The sequence below is a fragment of the Mesocricetus auratus genome, unplaced genomic scaffold (assembly GCF_017639785.1).
Source record: "Mesocricetus auratus isolate SY011 unplaced genomic scaffold, BCM_Maur_2.0 Super-Scaffold_100027, whole genome shotgun sequence".
NCBI lineage: Eukaryota > Metazoa > Chordata > Mammalia > Rodentia > Cricetidae > Mesocricetus > Mesocricetus auratus.
Window position 1 is genome coordinate 8,145,777 of NW_024429208.1, and position 23,142 is coordinate 8,168,918.

The 23,142-nt window shown below is 52.6% G+C and overlaps 1 protein-coding gene across 1 annotated transcript; it reads right to left on the minus strand.

Annotated features, from left to right (window-relative positions):
• Positions 1-1,062: 1,062 nt before the first annotated feature.
• Positions 1,063-21,611, minus strand: LOC106021180 (pyridoxal kinase). The gene is made up of 11 exons (XM_040732438.1): positions 21,438-21,611; positions 15,155-15,209; positions 13,206-13,310; positions 11,651-11,734; positions 10,080-10,126; positions 7,854-7,939; positions 7,057-7,102; positions 3,871-3,982; positions 2,828-2,964; positions 1,870-1,936; positions 1,063-1,635 (listed from the first exon to the last, which is right to left on the minus strand). The coding sequence occupies exons 1-11, from the start codon at positions 21,522-21,524 to the stop codon at positions 1,523-1,525; spliced, it is 939 nt and encodes a 312-aa protein (XP_040588372.1). The 5' UTR covers positions 21,525-21,611; the 3' UTR covers positions 1,063-1,522.
• Between the last annotated feature and the right edge of the window lie 1,531 nt (positions 21,612-23,142).

Genomic DNA, 23,142 nt, shown 5'->3' on the forward strand with positions numbered 1-23,142 from the left:
AATTTACAGCAATCAGTTCTCTGACAACAGGCAGCTTTCCCTGCTGAGTCATCCTGCAGCCTATGATCAGAAAGCTGAGAAGCTCAGGGTACGGGCTGCTGAGAAAGTTCAGCTGGACTGGTGCAAGTCCATGTAACCAGCGTCTCCTGCATCAAGGGCATTTTAACTGGGAACGGGGAACACTGGACTAGGTTAAGGTAGGCTGTGGCTCTGTGGGCTGCAGCCAGGCGCCCCTGGAGAACCTGTGCCCCCGTGAGGTCACAATGTGGTCCCCCAGATCTTCAGTCTCCATTTCTTCTTAGGGTGTAGCTTCTCAGAAGAGGCGAATCTCAGAGACTGAAGTACAGGGAGATGGACATGACTGCTGAGATAAAGGAAAATCGAAGTGGACAGCCCCACTCACAGCTATGACTCAGGACCCCAAACTCTAGGATGTTCAGCCAGGAAAGCCACACGTGAGCAATGCAAACGGAGCATGTCCCGGTCTCCTGCACCTACAGTGCCAACATGCTCTCCATGGGACTGCCAAGGAGGCAGAGAGCTAGCCGGCTTCACGCAAGGGCCTCTTGCCCCTCAGCATGTGCTGGGCACAGAATACAGAAATGGGGAGAGGAACCAGGGTTAAGTATGCCACCATGGGGAGGAGACCCCTCTGCTGCTCCTGCCCTGTCTGTCCAAACATGTCTGCAGCAATGTACTGTCCCCAGCAATACTTGGCAAGTGCAGCACAGGGTGTGTGTCCCCAAGAGCCCCGTGTGGCAACCTTCCCTGAACTTCCATAGCCACCTTAGGCTCAGCAGCTGACCCCTATGTTGGTCAGTTTCTCAGAAGTTGGTCCCAAGTTACAGGAGATCCCGCTGACACCCAGGAGGCTTGCAGATCCTCTGGAATGTTCAGGGCCTTTACAAGGTCCCTGTCACAGTGACAACATGGTTGTGTGCCTACTGAAGCATGAGGATATAACCCTTCCCACACAGTACAACAGTTGGCATAAGTCCGACATCCTCGGACACACTAAGAGCAGCAGAGACTCACACAGAAACTCTAATGCAGGAACAAGGGTAAGACCAGAACGGCAATGAAGATATTTGGCATAATTCTTCCAGATGCCAATGGTTAAGACCTAACCCAATTTTAAAGACAGTGTGCCCGCAGGCCCGGTCCCAGCACAATCAGGATCTGGGGCAATGGCAGCCAGTGGCCAACAGAAGGGTCCACAGGCACAGGCTTGCCTCTGCCTCCTCCCTCCCACAGACCTGTGAGGCAGCGTGAGGCAGTCAGGAGGCCCAGGGCCTTGGGGGAAGGGGCCATGTTTCTGAGTCACATTTCGTGACAGCTTTGTTATTATTTTAAAAAGCCACGATGGCACATTTTCAGGATTGAGACAGGCTGAGACCCGACCCTCAGGAGGGAACACCATGTTGAGTTTCAGTCAGGGCTCTAAGGCAGACTTCACAGCTCTCACGGGGATGGAAACGGAGACCCCAGCACGCTGTGCTGTGTCAGGGCGAGCTCACGGCCCTCACAGCACCGTGGCCTGCACGATGATCTCGGGGTCCTCGATGTCCTTTTTGCTCTGGACCATCCTCAGCTCCAGCTGAGCCGGGCTGGGCTTCTGTCCCTCTCCTGCTTGAGCTGAGGACACAGGCAAGATTAGAGCGGGAGGGGTGGGGGCCCCCATTGCAGCCCGAGGCTCCCTCCTCCTGCCCACACTGGAGCTCCTGCTTCACAAGGGGCTCCACACTGCCCCCTGCTGCCTCACTTCTAACAGGCAGCAGGATGCAGAGGCTGAAGGGGGAGCCCGCCTCCCCCCTGCCTAGCCCCAGACAGGCACCACCTCCAAGGAAGGCAGAGCAGGAGGGCAGGTACCTTTCGCACACCGGATGGTCCTCTCCAGCACGTGTTGCATGGCAGACACAGTTTTCTCACAGGCCGCCTGTGGAGAGGACAGAGACATCGTCTGCCTTGGTCTACCTGGGCGAGCATCACTGTCCAGAGGACATCCCACAGGCACCAGCTGCCTTAGTCACCAGGAAGCTGGCTCCACTGCCACTCACACTCACAGTGACACAGCTGGGTCCACGGGGCTGACTGCACGACCGCCCCCAAGGAGAGGTCTCTGCATTAGCCAGTGTCTGGAATGTCCCCCAAACCCACATTAGAGGCTACGCCATCTGCCTGGGGGGGCGGTGACAGCTCTGGAAGTGAGGCCTGGTGCAAGGTCCTCAGTCCTCGGAAGGGGATAGTGTAGCATCGTTATCTCCTTCCTCTTGGGTTGCTGGATCCCACCATGATGCAGAGCGTGGTCTTGAAGCAAAAGGCCATCTCACACGGACAGACCCCTCTGAAACCGTGAGTAGAAAGAATCCTTTCTTCCTTATAAATTGTCCGGGTGCTTTGTGATGGTAGTGGAGAGAGGGTCAAGCAGACACTGCCTATTAAATCAACCACTTCGGTGTGGATGGAGATGCCTCATGGGAGAGACAGCAGCTTTGGGCTTGTCTATACTGTGCGTAGCTGGCACACGGCAAGTGCGTAACAAGAATTCCGGGAGTGATTAGTCTTACAGACTCCATCAGGAAAGCACTGCTGCCACCACTTTCAAGACCAGGGGACTCAGCAGGTCCCTGACCCTCAGTTCCCTACATGGGATGGCTGAACCAGGGCTTGCCCAGATAACCAAGATAGGCCTTTCTCTTCCTTCCTTCCTTCCTTCCCTCCCTCCCTCCCTCGCTCCCTCCTTCCCTCCGTCCCTCCCATATTAACCTACATCCCCACCGAAAGAGCAGAGGGAGTTGTGGACAGGAGCACCACTTGCACAACTGACCTTCAGATTGTCGGGGTGCTTGTGTGTCCACGCCAGAAGCATGGCGGCGAACAAGTCCCCAGTGCCCACGAAGACAGCATCCACCTTGCGCATCTCCATCCGGATGCGCTGGGTCACCGTGGAGCCATCAGGCTTCCCTAGGGGAGGACATCAGCCAGGTCACTGGGTCTGAGACTTCTCAGCTACACAAGGGTTGCCCCTGCAGTGGGACCCCGTCAGCCCAACTCGTTCGGAATTCTCCAGAAGTGACAGGAAGGTCAGCACTGCCCATCCTTAGGAGTGGTCACACAGATGTGCTGTGGCCTCCTTCAGGAGCTCTGGGACTCAGTGTGGGCTGTCATAACTGACCCCCACTGCCACCAATGTCCCAAAGGGGAATGAAACACTGGACCCTTAGAAGCTGAAACTAGCATGACCTTATATACTCAGAGTGCCAGGAACTGCCTGGATACAGTGTGTGTGTGTGTGTGTGTGTGTGTGTGTGTGTGTGTGTGTGTGTGTGTGTGGCACAGGAGCATTCAGATGCCTTCCCCATACCCCTGTGCATCCAGAACACTCAATAGAAACAGTGGGTGTGAACTTGGGCTTCCTGTCAGCCCGTGACCCAGCTCTGTGCTGGGACAGTGTTCAAGCATAATTAACTCATGTGTTGGTTATATAACCAGTCACTGAGTTCAGCAGAAACCTTCTCCCTGGAGACCCCTGGGCCACAGAAGCCAGACTCAGCTGGCCTCTGGCATAAGTCACCAGTGCAGGGTAGTTCACCACCATGAGAACCTGGTGCTCCCAGCACAGCATGGATATCTGAGCATCTGGTCAGTGGGAGTGGGTGAGCCTGTTCATGTCCCCAACACCCCATCTAGCCTTCACCCCCTGACTCCACAGAGCCCTGTCCTGATCCTTCCTTCTGTCTGACTCTCCTGAGGGCAAGAGGTACCTGCCACTTGCTGACTGAGCCCCACATGTTCTCTGGGGCCTGAAAGCCATGGCTACAGAAACAGAAGGACTGAGGGGCATCAAGGGCACGTGGAGCAGGCACTTACGCATCCTCTGGCTGCCCAGTGCGATCAGATAGTCAGTGCCCCGTGGGGAGAGCAGGTCAGAGCTGGTGATGACCACTGTGTCAGGACCCATGCAGTGCAGCATGTCCATCACCTGCCAGCAGCAAGGGACAGTGTCAGCCCATCCAGCCATGGTCACGCTTCCCAAGGGGACAGACTCTGGTGGGACACTGTCCTCTGCAAACAGAGCTCAAGCAGCCAGGAGTGACCAGCATGCTTGATGGGCTTCCAGAGAACCTGGGACACTGCACACACACATGGCCAAGCCTGTAGTCTGCCACCTGTCAGGGCCACTGAGAGCTCGGAGTCTGGAAATAAAGGGACGCCCGGAAGCCCCAGCCTAACTCCTTAGGGACTGGGAAGCTAGTCATATCCAACAGTGGGAAGGAAGCTTCCTTGCCAAGCTGGTTTGTCTTTCTTTTCTTTTTGGTGCTTGTTTGTTTGTTTGTTTGTTTGTTTAATAATAATAAGCAGAGGTATCCGATGAGGGACTGACCTCATTGTCTTCGAAAGAGGATTCCTGTCCTGTAAGAATGGTGACAGAGGAGCATGACTGTGTCGTGAGACAGTCGGGTCATGAGTCAATACCTTACACCCACAGCAAAAGCTGCTGGAGATGGCAGGAAGGACCTGCTTGGGGACTCAGAGGAACTGCACCCTATTCCGCACCTGAATCTGGGGCTTTCAGACTCCAGAGCTGTGACAGGACACTTTGGTATGGCAACTCCAGGTCACAGAGAAGGTCACATGGTAGGCTGAGTATAGAAGTGACAAACTGTGGAGGGCCATGGGACTGTACAGCATGACAGCTAGTATCTAACAAGTCGGCCCACTAGACATTGCTGGAGAGTCCTACCTGGCAAATCTGGCGCACCAGGCGTTACTGGGGAGCCTTCCATGGCAAATCTGGCACACCAGGCATTACTGGGGAGCCTTACATGGCAAAGCCGGGGGGGGGGCGTATTTCTGGGCACTGGTTGTTCCTGTAACTTTCTCAGGTAAAACTGCTGTGCCTCCCTAGTAAGAACAGCTGCGGGGTTCTTTCCATAGCCCTTTGGTGGTGTGTTTTATACTTGTTGGGCACACATAGAGTTGTGGATGGCCAGGGAGATGACCACAGGATGACCAGGAAGATGGACACAAGACTCCCAGCCACAAAGACAGCCTTTTCCACAGACAAGCTAACTATAGACTCCAGAACAAATTCAAAGAAGGCTGGTTACCTCTAGAGACAAATACACAAGGTCATTTTTCCGGGTGTTGTTTAGCTAATTCAAGGTCAGAGTTTGAAGCAACTTTAGTCTGCATGTATTTCCCAACCTCAAGGTTCAGCCAACTGTTTACTGTCTGGGAACCCTCACCAACTTAGAGCTACGTGTAAGGCCGTAGTTGCTTACTGGCTGGTCACTGTGATATTTCTAGCCTGAGAGAATCTATGTGACTTATCTTGGGTTTTGAGAAGGGATTGGGCCCTAAAAATGTAACTTATAATTGTCCAGAGTTTGGCTGTGAGAGGCAGAGCAAAAGGCAGAGAGCAGCAATTTAAGGAACAAAGGACAGAGGACGTCGTGGGGCGTAGAGACAGACAGACACGTAGGAGTCTGTGAGCGCGGCTGCAGAGTGTGAAGGGTGTGTGTGAGAGATGAAGTGTGAGAGAAGTGTGTGAGTGTGTGAGAGAGGGAGTGAATAAAGGATGAAGGAATGATTTAGAAGAAGTGTGTGTGAGTGTGACAGTGTGTGAAAGAATGTGTGAGTGTGACTGAGTGTATATGAGTGTGTGAGTTTGTGAGTGTGTGAGAGAATGTGTGAGTGTGTGAGTGAGTGTGACTGAGTGTGTGTGAGTGTGTGACTGAGTGTGTGGGTGAGTGTATGAGTGTGACTAAGTGTGTGTGAGTGTGTGAGTATGTGAGAGAATGTGTGCGAGTGAGTGTGACTGAGTGTGTGAAAGAATGTGTGAGTGTGATTGAGTGTGTGAGTGTGTGAGAGAATGTGTGAGTGTGTGAGAGAATGTGTGAGTGTGTGAAAGAATGTGTGAGTGTGTGAGTGTGTGAGTGTGTGAGTGTGTGTGAGTGTGTGTGAGTGTGTGAGAGAGGGAGTGAATAAAGGATGAAGGAATGATTTAGAAGAAGTGTGTGAGTGTGTGAATGTGTGTGAATGTGTGTGAGTGTGTGAGTGAGTGTATGAGAATGTGTGTGAGTGTGAGTATGTGTGTATGTGTGAGAATGTGTGAGTGTGAGTGTGAGTGAATGTGTGTAACTGAGTGTGTGTGAGTGTGAGTGAGGGTGCGTGTGTGTGAGTGTGTGAGTGTGTGTGAGTGTGGGATAGAGAGCTGTGTGAAAAGCACTGTGGCGATACAGAGAAGCTGTGCCTAGGAGTTGTGTAAAAGTGCTATATGGTGAGAGGATGTGCAGGTAAAATGTGTGGCTGAGGCTGTGTGGAGATTCGTAGCCGTGTGGGCAAGGAAGATGAGGCCGTATAGGAAAGAGGTATAGAGGAGAGATGAGTGTGAAAGAAACTGTGGAGTCATGTGGAACAGGTGCAGCTGGGTATAAAAGTGTGCAACTGAGCAGGAGAGGTGCAAGTGTGTGACAGAGAGCGTCCAGAAAAAGAGTAAGTTGGAGTAGAGAGAGGTCACCGTCAGGAAAGTGTGCATGTTCCTTTTTTCTTAGGTTACCCAGAAAACCTGTGTCTCCCCTCAGATAGAAAAGTCTAGCTACCCTCACATAAGAATCTTTAAAAACCCACTACTCCTGAGGCTTTCTCTTTGTTACCCTGGAGCAGACCTCGGGAGCTGGCACACCACCATCTAGTCAACTTTGCCAAGTAGGACTGTCCAGCAACATCTAGTGGGTTGACTTGCTAAATACTAGTTGTCACTACAGTCCCACAGCCCTCTGCAACAAAGGTACCTGCAAATGACAAAGACTGGGTACTCGACACATCTGAGGTCAGAGCTCAGTATCTCTCAGGTGCCCATCTGTTCCAGAAGATGGGTGTCAGTCTCCTTCCCCGTGAACAGGGCCATGTGTGAAGGTCTCCCTCCCCGTGAACAGTGCTGTGTGTGTGTGTGTGTGTGTGTGTGTGTGTGTGTGTGTGTGTGGTCTCCCTCCCCGTGAACAGGGCCATGTGTGTGACCGTGAACAGGGCCATGTGTGCAGGTCTCCTTACCTCCAGGGCTTCTTCCTCACTGTGGATTTTTCTGCCACTCAGCAACCTGGAACACAGATGGGAGTGGTGAGCCAGCCCCTACAGTACAGCCATCCTGGCAACTAACCTACATCCCAAAAAAGGCCATCGCTGCTTCTCTACTGGCCTTAGGAACTGGGGAGGCAGTGACACACAGGGAAGAACGGGGAAGGCCAAGAGTGAAACATAAGGAAAATAAGGAAACTCACATACACGGGTGAGGTTCCAAACTGTGGCCAATGCCTACGTGTCATGGTTTGGGAGCTGGTTGGTAGCCCAGAAGAGAAAGCCTGGTACAGGGCCCTCAGCTAGTGAGTCTAAAAACGCCCGCCAGTGTGGGCATCCAAGGCTTGCAGGACCATCTCACGGGACAGAGGCCTGTGCTGCAAGTCTGGGTGACTGGCAGGTTTCTTAGAAGCTGACCCTTGAGCTAACCAGGGGCCATGTGCCCTGAGCTCTGACAGACATCTGTGGCCTGCAGTTCCACCTGGGCGTTCCCAGCCACATGGGCCCTCAGCTGGACAGGCATCACCTCCTCTTTCTCTTCTTGGAGCATCTTGTCGGCGGGGAGACACTGTGAGCCCACATGGTCATGAAGAAATAACCAGAGATCCAGAGAGCAAGAGCCCTTGTCATTGCCTTAGAGGCGATGGGAACCGCTGCGGGGGCTAGGGGCACACGTCTATAGGGACAAGGGTCAGTCTAGTGCAGGCCAGGCTTTCCAAGGGCTCTGCAGGGCTCACAGGGCAGCTGGTCCTGCTGGCTATGCAGTTACTTACTCAGCCTCAAACTGGTTGGGAGTGATGATGTCTGCCACGGGCACCACTTTGTCCCTGTACACAGGAAGGAGGTCCTGAGGAACGTACTGCAGAGCAGGAGACAAAGGAGGAGACTCACTCACGCAGAAACAGAGCCCAGTGAGGGATGCTCCCAAAGCCCTAATCCTGCGGGCATTGCCACCACAGCTGAGGCCCCAAAGGGACAGCGACAGAGAAGGGTGTCACCAAGTAAGAGAAGGGTCTGGAGCAGGAGGGGAAGGCCTCAGCTCACCAGGACCACACGGGATGACTAAAGGCCACCTGGGATCCTCAAGTCCTACCAGCTGGGGCTAAGCCCGCGTGGCTCTGGTAGCCTGAATCCTGGGGCACCTCATCTTCACCTAAGACATATTTGGGAGCCAGTACACTGTGATCATCTCATTTATACAGTAGATGGCAATTAATACTCAAGGTGCCAACCCACCAAAAACAAACTCTCTGATGGAGGAATCTCCTTTAAGCAAGGATACAAGATACAGACTCTGGAATATCTTTTGCTTCTGAATGTAACTTCACATGTGCTATTGCGATCCTTACCTAGTGGCTATAAGGAATCCCCACTGCCTGTATCTAGTAGGTGCATATCTCCTGAATTCAATCCAATTTACTAGGAATTTCTATCTGTGGATTGTCAAGAAGGTGGCTCCTCCTTAGCTGTATTGTCCAATTGATATTAATAATGTTAGCCTATATGGAGTTTTGATGACTACAAAGAGATGCTACTCAAGTCAGGGGTTATAAGCTCCCCTTAAGAACTGTCTTGGAACACAGCTTGAGAAAACAGCTGTGGGCTGGAGAGATGGCTCAGTGGTTAAGAGTGCTGACTGCTCTTCCAGAGGTCCTAAGTTCAATTCCCAGCAACCACATGGTGGCTCACAACCATCTGGCATGGGGTCTGGCGCCCTCTCTTGGCCTGCAGGCAAACATGTAAATAGAGCACATATAAAACAAATAAATAAAAAGTAGCTATAAATTGAATGCCTTAAAAAAAAAAGAAAAAAAAAGAGCTGTCTGTATTTTCTCCAGCTTCTGAGATAGTCAAATCCCATCAACTGATACAAAACCATTTAGAAGGATATATAACTGTCTGATCTCTTGAACAAAGGTAAAAAGTTCAAAGCAACTTAATTGCTGTGTCAGGTCTGACAAATAATCGAGGACAATGATTAACTCTTCGCACAAATTCATAACCTCAGATTTATGGCCTTTGCTCATATTACAAGAAAGATTCTCTAACTGGCCAGGGCTACAAAATCTAAATTGACTCCACAGTCCCGAGAGAAAGTTACATATTTCCCTTTTCATGATCAAGGGTTATACTCAGGACAGAAAAATATATTCTAAGATTTAAAATGCTTTTAATGTCACTGTGCCTTGGACAGTGCCAAGAAAGCTTATCTGTGCTGGTCTCCCTGCCCCACTGCTTAAGCTCTGGGGGCCGGGGGGCTCCGGGCTGTGGCAACACATTGCCCAACCTTTACAACTGCTAGCCACACAATGTTAGCTTAAAATGTTCATATACTTAAAAGGATATAGCACACATTTCCTTATTCCTATTAGTGTCCTTAGTAGGTTAGTTTTATAAGGCTACCTCTATAGATAAGATAACAAAAAGATTTCCCTTGTTGTACCTGCCCAATAATTAGCGAGTTGACTGAGAGAAAGCAGATAAGGGAAACTAGCAGAAGAATGAATATTTGCAGGAGAAGGTGATCTGGCTGTGACATGTCACCCCATTGATCTGCAGTGCGGACAGACTGACACGGATGGTGAGGTGTCCCCTTCCTCCCTGCCGGCTTCATCCCTTCTGAAACCTCACAGAGAGGACGCCTCCCCTGGATGGAGGACTGCTGTCCTGTAGTCAAGGGTAAATGGCCAGCCTTCTCCCCCGCAAGGGCCTCCAAACAAGCTTTGGAGAAAACCATTTGCAACAGGAGAAACTCATAGGACATTCACCGTCAGTGCCCGTAGCTGGACCTTTATTAGACAGCTAGCCCACTGCTGACAGACCATCTATGGCTGCCATGGGCCACACACAAACCAAAGCTGGCAGACAGGGCATTCACTGTGACTCTTGTCCTCTACTTGTCTATGTGGCGGCCACACTGGTTTACCCAGAAGGTGACCTTGTCTTGGCTCAAAGCAGATGACAGACCACCTGCCTAACAGCAGAGTGAGTGTACTCACCATGGAGCCTTCGCCATTCCACTTGTCACCCATCACGGGATCACACACTGTGGGGACACAGCATCTGGTCAGCAGCTGCTACAGCCTCCCATGACAGACCTCCACACTGTCTGCTTTTCCCTCTGTCTCGTTTTGTGAGACAGGGTGCCACTGTGTAGCCCAGGCTAGCCCTGTAGCTGAGAATGCAGGCACGCACACCACACCTGCCTCCATATCTAACTCTTGCTCTAACTGCCAGAGTGCGTGCCTGCATGTACATACGTGTGCCACGTGTACAGGTGTCCAGTTCAGAAAAGGACACGGGATCCCCTGTATTTACAGGCAGCTATGAGCCATCAGAGTGGGTGCTTGGAACTGAACTCGGGGCTTCTGCAAGAGGAGTACACACCCTTAACTGATGACAGCTTCTCAACTTGCCCTGCCTGGCTTTGAACTCATCACTCTGTAGCAGGGATGAGCCTCACCTTCTGACCCTCTGAGTACTGGGGTCACAGGTGTGTCCTCCATATTCTGTGTATGTGGTGTGAGGGAGCAGGCCCAGGGCTTCATGCATGCGAGGCAAGCAGTCTACCAGCTGGGCCACACCCCTAGTCTCTCAATCTTTTTTTCCAGTTTTTCACAGCAGGGTTTCTCTGTGGCTTTGGAGCCTGTCCTGGAACTAGCTCTTGTAGACCAGGCTGGTCTCGAACTCACAGAGATCCGCCTGACTCTGCCTCCCAAGTGCTGGGATTAAAGGCGTGTGCCACCAACGCCCGGCAGTTTTTTTTTTTTTTAACATCGCATACATAACACTCATGCATCCCAGCTCCTTGCACTTCTTTGTCCAAGACAACCAGGTCCTTCCTGGGATAATTTCACACATAACTTACCATCACTCATGCCTTTGCCTCAAGAACACATTACCTCAGGTCACCTGGACTGGCGGCACAGTGCCCTCCACCCTGGCCTGGCTGAGAGTACTAAACCCAGGTTTCACAATGTCTTACCAGGTTCAAGCACATTTCCTTTGGACACAGTTCACTGCATGGACAAAGCAATGTGCTATTGGCCTTCAGGGCAGGGCACACCGTGCAGACCTGGGAAACTGGTAATTAGGATGTTCCACATGGCACATGGACCCAAGGCTGGCTGGCAGCTACAGTGCCATTCTCCATGTAGACATGTAGACATGGAGATATGGTGTGTGTGTGTGTGTGTGTGTGTGTGTGTGTGTGTGTGTGTGTGTGTATCCATCACCCATGCCCTAGTTTGGCCCTGCCTGGGGTATCAATCCAACCTGCATCCTCCTTAGGGTCAGACCTCACACATCTTGGGCACCCCAGGCCTTCATACATATTTAACCCTCCCTTCTTCTGCACCCCATAAGAAACCCTATGGTTCTCAGTTCCCCTGCTGAGCCTGCCCTCATGACTCCCTCCTCCTTGGAGGTCCCAAGCATCAAATAACTGATAGGTAAAGGCTAAACAGGAAGTGAGGAAGCCACAAGACAGTTGGCTGAGCTGTCCCTTCCCTGAGGGTAAAAGCAGCACGGGGCACAAAGTGGGGGAGGGGCATCGCGGTCCAGCTCTCACCGTACATGAGCATGGAGTTCTGCTGTTTCAGCTCCCGCACGATGTCCACCACCATGGCCAGGAAGGACTTGTCTCTCGTGTAACCTTGGGAGGGAAAAAATCTACGTTTATCCTCACAAAACAGGGCACACTGGCCACCAGGGCACCTGCCATAACAAGAGCCATCAAATCAAACATGCATGAGAGTGGGGACAGGCCAGACTCTGCAGCCAGGGAATACAGAAGGTTTCCAAAAGTCTGTAGCCACAGAGGGGAAGACAGGAAGATCCCAGGCGTAGGCAAAGAGTTTTGAATGATGAGACTACAGACAATTAGCAAGTAACTAAAATTTCCACTTTCCAAAAAAGTCACTCGAAAAATATTTTATGTGCATGTGTGTGTGTGTGTCCACCACGTGTGGCCATAAGGCCTCTGAAGATGGTGTGTGATTCCCTGGAACTGGAGTTACAGGAAGTTGGGAGCTACCATATGTGTTCTGGGAACTGACCCTGGGTCCTCTGCAGAAGTGCTTTCAACAATTGAGCCGTCTCTGCAGCCCCTGTGTCTCTGTAAATCTCTTTATTTAGGGGGTGCAGAGATGGCTCAGCTGTTAGCAAGAACACTGGCTGCTCTTCCAGAGGTCCTGAGTTCAAGTCCCAGCACTTCCATGCCAGATCACACCTGTTTATAACTGTATTCTCAGGGGACAGAAAGACCTCTTCTGGTGTGCAAATGTCCATGCAGACAAAACACCCATATGCATAAAAACACACAAATAATTTTTATTTAATTCTTTCTTTTTGGAGGCAGGGTCTTGCTATGTAGCCCTGGCTCACCTAGAACTTACTATGTAGATTTGGCTGTCCTCTAACTCATAGAGCTGCATCTGCCTGCATGTTGAGACTAAAGGTGTCTGCCACCACAACCAGCCTAAACATGGCACTTTTAACCCAGTATTCTTTAAAAAAATGAATTGACTGGCGGTGGTTGCACATGCCTTTAATCCCAGTACTTGAGAGGCAGAGGCAGGCAGATCTCTGTGAGTTCAACCCAGCCTGCTCTATACAGTGAGTTCCAGGGAAGTTAAGTCTGTTACACAGAGAAAACTTGTTGGGGGGAAAAAAACAACTTAATTGGAGGCTGGCATGTTGGCTTATTAGGTACTGATGCTGGCTGCCAAGTCTGAAGACCTAAATTCAATCCCTGGGACCCACATGGTTGAAAGAACCAACTCCCAGAAGTTGTACTTTGACCTTTACACCCATGCTGTGGCACTGTGTGTGTACAATTTTGTGGACACGGACACATATACACACAATAAATTAGTAACTAAACCCAGTATGTAGATAATACAACCAGAAACACAGCGGATGAACTCGTGTTCCAGGTAGAAGCATTTCAAACTCAACGAATCTACCTGGCAGAGTTCCAACTCCCTTCTCGACCTGGATGCCTCCAGGGTGCGTTGGTACCTAGAGCACAACAAGATCCTCCCTGAAAAAGGCAGGAAACCAAGCAAGCACCCAGCAGGGGAATCTGGGCCTATGTCTGTCACCAGCAGGCTGGGGACCCTCACCAGTGAGCACGTAGTCATACTTATTCACACTGTTCATCTTGAGGCCTTCATACAGCTCATGCAGTTCCTGGGAATTCAGCACTTGACCCTTCCAGTGGGCATAGCCTGCAGGGAGAAAACAGGCTAAGCTGTGGGTGTGGGAGCCCCGGGTTTCCCTGGTGACCATCTCAGTGGATGATGACAACCACCTGCCCTCCATGAGGAGACCCAGCCAGCTGTTCTTCTGAGGGCTGGCCTTAGGCCCAGACTGGATGCTCTGGGCCCAGTGCTCAGTCAGTGGCACCCCAACACCCTGGAAGCACCCAGTTCCTACACTGTGGGAGCTGAACAGTGGTCTCCACCTGCCATGCCTGGTTTCTGTCGATTCAATCCAGGGCAGCAGACACTCAGTGGCCTAGGTAGCCCTGTGGAACTGTGTCCCAGATGTGAATAGGGACACGAGGGCACACGGCCGTTTACTTCTGCATTCAAAGGCAGCAGTTCAGGGAAGCCCACCACACCCCAGCTCAGGGCAGTCCACCCGAGTCCTACCCCTTAGTTCAGTTTGGTTTCCAATCTCCTCTATGTGTCTCTAGCCATCAAAGCCAAGTTGCTTGGCCACTGCCACCTGACACCCTGGGCAGCTAAGGGCACACTCTGTCCCCACCCACTCTCTCTCCTACAAGCAATTAAAACTGCCAACACAAGTCATCGGTCAGATGCTAGCGAGACACAAACATAAGTGAGAAACGGGTCTAACCCAGACATACAATCTACCCCTTTTTCTGCTGCAGCCAGGACCCCAGGCCTTTGGGACACCATCTGACTTGCAGGACACCTGGGCACCGGCTAACACCAAGTGGGGTCAATCACAGACATCCTGAATTTCACCAATGAAAACTTTCTCGGGTTAGCATCTTGGGTCTTCCAGGCACACACGCACAGCCCCTCCAAGATATCCCGGTGTTTCCAGTGCCTATCAATCAAGCAGCAGGTGGAGCAGAGAACTACAGCGATCCTGCAGAGCATGGTCCTCAGAACTAAACTCAATTCCACTGTGCAACATCCAAGCCATCTCATTTAAACACAAATAAGAAATGGTATCCAGGCATCAGTAAGAGTCAGCGGGGTCCATGCAGTTCACTGGAGGCCCTGCACCACCTGGAACTTCAAACACCAGAGCACTGCTGCTGAGCAGCCATCAGTGACAATGACCCACTGTCAGCGTCTATCTGAGGCTGCTAATAATTCTGCCCTCCCGCTTTAAAATCCATAACACTTGAGAAGTGTGTTAAATCCTCTGAGGCCTTGAGTCCTGCTGGTGACCAGCTGGGCTACTCTGGAACACTTGGAGCTCCTGAAGTCCCCTTTGTGTTCAGAACAATGTCCGGACAGGCACTTGGAGGCATTTCAAACACCCGAATGACTTTGCTCTCTTGCCAGCATAGAAAATAGGGAGGATTCCACTCACCAAGGACTACTAGAGAGGACACAGGTCAGGTCTAGGGGGAATACACAATTGTGGCAAACAATTCAAAGGACTTCTAAGGACAGTTCCCTTCAGGAATAAGCAATGATATCTTTGGAGTCTCCAGGACGAGGCAGATACAAGGTGCTCAGCCTAGAACCACATGGAGCTCTCCTGAGACCAAGGGATTGCCAGAGTGGAAAAGCACATGGGTTTGCAGGTCAACAGTTGTCGGCAGGAGAACACGGCAGTACTCCTGTGGTTTACCTGTTCAGCTCTCCTACAACAGTAGATGCTATGACAGCTTAACAGAGACAGCAACTGAGGCATGGTCAGCTACAGAACAGTGGTCCCACACATCAGCCATGGTATGGGGTGGGCCCTACACAGAGGGGCACTTCTGGATTCCATCCCTTGGTCACAAGAGGTGGCACCTACATCCCTCAGAGTCAGGTAACATGCCATGCTCACATCCACCATGACTACGACCTTGTAGTCCTACCTGCATGGTTGGAAAACTGCACAGAGTTCACCGCATCAACCTCAAACCCCAAAACCTGCAGGGCAAAGAGAAGAGGTGGGTGAGAGCCTGTTTGTGACCCCCAGAACCCAGGGCAGGGGTCCCAACGATGGCTAGAGTCTTGACTTGAGAGGGTGACAGGTGAGACCATCCAGGTGGTATAGAACCCTGGGCAGGGCTGGAGAGATGGCTCAGAGGTTAAGAGCACTGGCTGCTCTTCCAGAGGTCCTGAGTTCAATTCCCAGCAACCACATGGTGGCTCACAACCATCTGTAATGAGATCTGGTGTCCTCTCGTGGCATGATGGCATACATGGAGGCAGAATGTTGTAAACATAATAAATAAAAAAATAAATAAAAAATAAAAAAGAGAGAGAATCCTGGGCAGGGCAGTCAAAGAGAAAAGGATGTGTCCAAACCAGCAAGAGGTTTGCATTTCAGGGACACAGAAGCCTGATTGAGGGATTCCTTTGTTCCCTAACTCAGGAAAATTGCCCAAAAGGTCAGGGTGGCAACACCCCTCTCCCTTGCTGGTGAGCACTGAAAGGTTCATGGAGCACCCCAGAGGGACCACCTGATGAAAGGGGTCAAAGAGAGTGATGCAAGCAGCTGTCTGTGCAGAGGGAGCACGGCCCTGTGGGCCTTCTAATCCGCCCCTGAGGAAGAGAGACCAAGACCCAGCTGGGCAGCTCACCTCAGCCAGCCTCCACAACACCAGCTAGCAAGCTGTCCCTCTCTCCATGTCAGGGAGAGAAAGAAAGAAGGTCCCACACCAGGCCTGAGGTCCCCAGAACAACCACATCCATCCAGCTTGGCCCTCTGAATGGCCTCTCATCATAGCTCCAGTGGGAGTCATCCAGGCAGGACAAATGGGCCTCCTGAGACTCCCTGAGTGGAGACTGAGGCTCTGTGTGGGCAGATGTTCATCTCAGCACACAAAGCAGCTCACTGAGCCAAATTAAAGATATCACTGAGTTTAAAGGCCTTTTATTTATTTTAAAGTAACAGACCCTGAGCTCGGAATATTATACCGTTGGTAAACTTCTTGTCTTGCAAGTTTGAGGGCAGACGTTAGTTCACTCCGGCATAAAACTCCTAGTGTGGCAGTGTTTGCCCACAATTCCCGTGCTGGTCATGATTCTGGAGGCTCATGGGCCAGCCAGCCTAACATAATTGGTGAATTTCAGGTGTGTTGGGGTTGCCTCTCAACTAGACAGGGCTGCCTGACCTGCTGATGTGTGAGGCTGGGGGCTGAGCAAACTGGACAGCACCATCCTGTGGGGAGTCTCTGGCTGTCCCCTGGGGTAGTTAAAACACCCCAGGCACAGCCGGTTACACTTCCTCCCTCCTGCTGTTGGGGACAACACCTCCAGATGAAGGCAAGTGGCACCCAGGAAAGGGAAAGCCAAAACAGGAACATGAAGCTTGTCTTTCCTGCTTCCTGCTGCCCAAGGCTGCCAGACATGGCTCCTCCTCCTGTCCCTCATGCAACCTCAGGACCACCCCCACCCCCAGCAGTGATGTGTACTATGCTGGGGTGGCTGTGTGGGCAGGTGGTGTACATCCTAGGGACCCCATACCCGCCTCCCCTGCTGCATCGTCAAAACTCCAGCAAAGAGGCACACACAGCCAGAGGAGGCCTGTTTAGAGCAATAGCTCAACTAATCCCCAAGAGAGGCAGAGCAACTCAGCACAGCAGGAGTGGGGTGAGTTCTGGAATATTCCAGTGTGGTTCTTCCACAGGAATCTAGGGACAGACAGGAGGGACAGGCCCAGCCTCACTGGTGTCCCCAGCCCTGGAGAACCAGTCCATGGCTGATGCTTTCACAGATGGAAATCAGCTAGCAGGGTGGACAAACATCTTGTGACCATTGTCACCCTGAGTCACCTAACAGCCAAAGGCCCCACATCCCTCCCACCACTGGCAACTGCTCAGCCTTACAATCAGCCAAACCACACCCTCTGATCTCCATGGTGAACTGTTACTACACAGCCTGCTTCCCACAAAGCATCTCTCTCCCTACCCTGTGACTCCAGCCCCCCAGCCTGGCTCACAGCACTCACTCCAGGATTCAGCACTAGGCAGGCATAGCCAGGGGCCATGTCTGGCTGTTGGGGTCTGCCTTGTTGGGCACGTGAAGCCCTAAGGAGAGGGTCTGTGCTGAGCCTACGGTGGCATCCATTGGCTGACCTTGCCAGCCCTTGTTGCTGCCAGGTCCCTCTGAGACTCAGTGAGCCAGATTCGGGTTCACCTAGGTTCCAGATGGTCACTGAGATGCAAGCTGGCCAGGAACTGTTCCACGACCCCCTGTCTATCAGCTGGCCAGCTGCTCACATCTGGCTCAGACAGCTGGGAGTGGCTGAGCTTCCAGGGGGTACCAAAACAGCATTCCTGACCCCAAATGAATTCCACAATGTGGCCTTAGTTCACCCCTACAGGCCACTGCACCAGAGCTGCCCTTACTTACTCATTGCTTTGGTCTACTTACCAGAGGGCCTCCTGCATACTGCCCCAGGATGAACTCCCCTTCATGCCCCAGAGGGGGTGGGGGTGGCAGGCTCCCACCCACAGGACCTCACATGGGCTCATAGCAACTGGATGGGCCATGCCTCATCTGCCTCAGCAGTGTCTTCAGTTTAGCTACTCAAGGGACTACTTTTCCAGCAGACAATGACAGGTAAGGGGACAGGGCAGGAGGTGACTCTCCAACCACACACTGACTCCTCCATCGCAGCCAGGTGGCTGGCACCCTCAGAAGACCCTGCTTGAAGCCACAGCTGTATGCAGAGCTTGGGGACCCCAGTCCCTGCTGCTCTGTTCCCTTTCCTAAGGGACAACTTGGTATCATCACCACTGCAGCCTTTCTCTAGACCCTAAACTTGGACGTTTTCAGATTCCTCTGAAAGCAGATGGGACAGAGCCATAACCCCTGACACACACAAAGAACGTGAGCTGGCAAATCCTGATCCTAGGAAGGCTCTGCACACAGCCAAGGGACTCAGGAACCCATCACACAGACTCACATACACATGCACACATGTGTACACACACACATGTACACACACACACACACACACACACACACACACACCCTTAAGATACTGACTCTTCCTTCCCTCCTGCCTCTCGCAGGAGGAAGCGGGCTGGAGGTGTAGCTGGTTCTACAGTATTTACTCAGCACGTGTGAGAAAGGCCCTGGGCTCTGTCCCCAGCAGCAAGCAACAAGGGGATTGGGAAGCCAAGCCTGGTGGCATACATATTTAATTCCCACACTGGAGACACATGATCAGCGAGTTTGAGGTCAGCCAGGTCTACACAGTGCCTGGGGCACAGCTCAGTGGAAGAGCATTTGTTAAGGACGCACAAGGCCCTGGGTTTGGTCCTTAGCACCACAGAAAATAAGAAGGGAGGACATGGTGCTGTCTAGTAGAGGAGAAATGGCAGCAAGCACGCTGGACTTTACCCTGCCCTTCCCTGCTTGCCCTGCAGTCTAGAGGCAAAACAGCAGGAAACCCCCAGCTTCACAGGCCCTCCTGCAACTCTCCCCTTACTCTCTTTCTGCTCTGAAAACCTTCAAGTATTTCCCTTGCTACCCCACTACCTAACGGCTCAGGTCACAGGAAACCTTTGCTACTACACTCTGGCCTGGGGCCAGAAGCAAAATCAGAAGACAGGGAAAGGGTTCTGCTGCCTCTTCTTTCCTTCCTTCCTTCCTTCCTTCCTTCCTTCCTTCCTTCCTTCCTTCCTTCCTTCCTTTCTCTCTCTCTCTCTCTCTCTTTCTTTCTTTCTTGTTTTTCGAGACAGGGTTTCTCTGTAGCTTTGGAGACAGTCCAGGCACTTGCTCTGTAGACCTGGCTGGCCTTGATTGAACTCAAAGTTAGAGGGAGCTTGCCAGCCACAGGCACAAGCCAGGCCCAGCACAAGGGACTTCAGAAGTCCTGGTACCATCTCATCAAGAGCTTGCTGCCTGGTCTACAGGGGAGGCCCAGAAACTTCCCCAGCCAGCTGGGTGGTGGCAGCATACACCTTTAATCCCAGCACTTGGGAGGCAGGGGCAGGCTGATCTCTGTGAGTTCCAGGTCAGTCTGGTCTTCAGAGCAAGTTCCAGGACAGGCTCCAAAGCAATACAGAGAAACCCTGTCTCAAAAAACAAAACCAACAAGAAAAAAAAAAATAAGAAAGTTCCCAGCCATTACTCTGGCATGCCTGGTCAGCCACCTGATGGTACATCCTCCAGTCACCTAGGAAAGGCCCAAGAGGCCTCCACAGCCTCCAGCCTGTGGCCTTCTTGGAGCAGCTCTGGGACAAATCTTGGGACCCAGCCCAAGACTCCATTCTACCCCTTGCTGGCTTTTCTTCCCATATCCAGCAATGGGAATGAGACTTTGTACTCCAGAAGGTACAGTGAGAACACAAACCCCACCTCCACTGAGAACAGCTCTGGACCTAGTGCTGTTCCTCCTCCTGGAACAGCTGCTCAAAGACTATAGTGCTGGCCCCAGGCCACCACAAGCTCTGAAGGTGCCAGCCCACGGGTGCTCACTAAGGCTCTCCATGCTGGACGTGTCCTCCCTACCCATCCCAATGCTGCTCCCTATCCAGGGCCACACAGAGCTATGGTAGCAGCAAAATGCCACCCAGGACTTGAAGGAGTCCCCAGGTGCTTAGGTGCCTCTCTGAGGGAAGAAGCTAAGAGGAGCCTCCTCCCTTGGGTGGGTAGAACACCATGTCTTCAGCCTGACAGAGGAAGCTGAGCCCTTGGTGCAGTCAGGACAGACGGCCAGGAGAGCCAGGGAGAGAGGGCTCAGTGAAGGAAGAGCAGCAGCCAGGGGAAGGGGCAGGGGACACGGGACTCGGGGCCTCAGGAGCCCTGCACACCTCTGTCCAAGGTGAGAGGACTGCTTGGAGCTCAGCATGACCCCACCCTCCCTGGCTGTCCCTGCTTCAGGGACTCTGCCCCCTTGCTCCTAAGTACAGTCTCCCCTCAGTCAGCTTGCTACCCACCCCGGGCCACTAAAGCCAGAGAGCAATGGTTAAGAGCACGAAGCGGCAGACCCGTGCACCTGGGGTAGAACAAGAGTCGGTGTGGGGATGGGTGAAGAATTGCTAATCAACCAATAGGAGCCCAAGTCTCAGCGAACGCCCTGTGCCTATGGACTTGAAGCCCTGCACTGGACACCCATAACCATTTGCCATGTTTTGTCTGCCAGGCACGACTGCCTCAGGACAGCCCTCAGATTGCTCTTAGATAGTGCTCTGGGACATCTGTCCTCCTTCCAGGTCCTCCCCGCAGGTCCGTGGTAGCCAGGTGCCCCTTCCTAAGGTCCCCCAGGGGTCAGTACAGCAGCTGGGCATGAGCGGAAGGGGTACAGGAACCTACCACCTTGCTCAGTGACCAGCCCAAGAGGTTCAGAGGAGGCAAGGCCACCTCCTGGCTGGCCAGGTCAGCCCAATCTTCCTGCTGGACCAGCCAGGCAAGGAAGTGCCAATCACTCTGACATTGCCTCTAGCCTCCATTCTAAAACCCACTGCATCCTGGTTCTCTCCTAGGGCCACCAGGTCTCAAGCAGGAAGCACCGAGGGTCAGAAATGGCTCAGGGAAGAAGACAAGGCTGCTGCAGCCTTTCTAACAGGTTGCTTCCAAAGCAAAACTCAGCAAACTGTGCTGTCTTTGAAGACAGAAGCAGACCTGTGGGAGGTCAGGGCTTTTCCAGCCCCATCCCAGCGATGACAGATCACGCCAGGAGTTATCAGACCCAAAGTGAGGCTCAGCGTCCAGGGCATGGACCTTTTTCTGACCTTACTGAGCCTCCTTGGTCCAGGTCACATGGTGGGCAGAAACAGATCCTGGATTTCAACATGGAATGAGCAATCACCCGCCAATGTGTCTGCTACCAAGAGGCTGACAAGGCTCTGGTCGCCGGGCAGGGTGTTTCCAGCTCAGCATTTTATCACTTCTAGAAGCCCCTACCCACGGCTGGACAAGCAGAAGAAGCAGCTGCACTGACCCACCGGACTACTGAGTGGGCACAGCCGGGCAGAGGACTTCGTGTCACCTTCACGACCTTACTGTATGCTCCCCAGGGTACTCCACGGCCCCGTCCTGCGTGCGCCAGCGTGCCCTGCTCCAGACAGGTACTGAAGGTGGCTGCAAGGGACCAAGGTCGTCGGTCCGGGGTGGAGTGGGGGGGGGAGGCCACGCCGCGAACCCGCAGCCCCACACCCGAGCAGCCCCGCCAAGTTATGTAAGCGGCGGAGCATGTACCTGCAGCGGGAACATGGCCGCCCGGTTGCCCACGTAGCCACGGACTACATGGCTCTGGATGGAGAGCACCCGGCACTCGCCCTCCATGCCGGGCAGACCGTGGTGTAGCGGGGCCCCCAGCTGCCCAGGCCGCTCGCTAGGGCTCAGCTTTCCGGTCCCTCTGGCGCGTCGAGGGGCGGGCTGAAAAAACATGTCAAGAGCAGGCCACGCCCCTCCGGGAAAGGGACCCGCATATCTGGGACGGATCCTCCGTGTTGCAGGCAGCAAGCACAAGGACGCCCAGCCTCTCTGCAAACCCGGGACAACACTAAGTCGTCTCATTTGGGATACACTCCCCATTGTGGTTCATTCATTCCTCACGGGTCCACGGCCTTGGCACCCTCCAGGGTGACACTCCTAGGAGCCTAGGAGCCGCTGTCCAAGCAGCACCCACCGAACTCCAGGGCTACAAGATCCTTAGTGATTAAAAGAACTCCTCCAGCCACGAGGTCTGCAATGGAGCCGGAACGCAGGCAGCTGTGAGCCCGGCTGTCTGATCTGTCTGAGCCACTTGTCCCTTCTCGATATCCCAGTTATCTCCAGGCTCAAGCCTACCTTCTCACTCAGAGCCACTCATGGGGACAGACTTGATGCTTCTGCACTGGCTCTCCTCTTTTCAACCCACACACAGTACTGTCAGTCCTGGGGAAAGTGAACCTCCCTCCCTCCCTCTCTCCCTCCCTCCCTCTCTCCCTCCCTCCCTCCCTCCCTCCCTCCCTCCCTCCCTCCCTCCCTCCCTCCCTCTCTCTCTCTCTCTCTCTCTCTCTCTCTCTCTCTGTCTGTCTCTGTCTCTCTCTCTCTCTCTGTCTCTGTCTCTTTCTCTCTCTCTGTCTGTCTCTTTCTCTGTCTCTCTGTCTCTGTCTCTGTCTCTCTGTCTCTCTCTCTGTCTCTCTGTCTCTGTCTCTGTCTCTGTCTCTGTCTCTGTCTCTCTCTCTCTCTCTCTCTCTCTCTCTCTCTCTCTCTCTCTCTTGTGCCAACTCCAGATCCAGCACTTCCGAGCTCCTGTGGTCAGATTCCATTCAAAGATTGGTGGCAGAGGCCAGCATGTCAAGTATCTTGGTGAGAGTCCTGGGGGACCAGATCAGCTCTGAAGAGAGGAGAAGGATCTGCATTGCTTAGGGTAAACATCAGAAAGAGGAAGTAGGTGCCAAGGCCCTAGCTTTAATCCCAGCACCAGAAAAAGTGAACAGAGAGGAAACACATAGTAAGGAATGCTTGACTGGATCAATTAAATGGAGTACATTGTAGGAGTAATTAATTGTTTGCTGATAAAAGCTTTTACTGCACACTTGGAATGCACTAAACATATTCATGTAACACACTGAATCTTTCCTAGAGTGACTGTGCACCCCTATAATCCCAGTATTTGGGAGGAAGAGGCGGGATGATTAGGAGTTTAAGGTCATCCTTGGCTCCATAGCAAACCAGGGGACTATCTGGGCTACAAGAGACATAAGACTTGGAAAGGTGGGAGGGCACAAATATTTGTAAAAACCCAGTAGAGTCATTTCATGATCATGTGTCTGTGGCCACTAATGACCAGTACCATTTGGAAGATGGAAAGAGGCCAGAGGTTACACATCATTGACGAGGATTCCTGGGCGAAAAGCATCTGCAGTGCCCGTAGCACCAACCACTGCCCCGCTGCTCCTGTCTCATCCTGCCT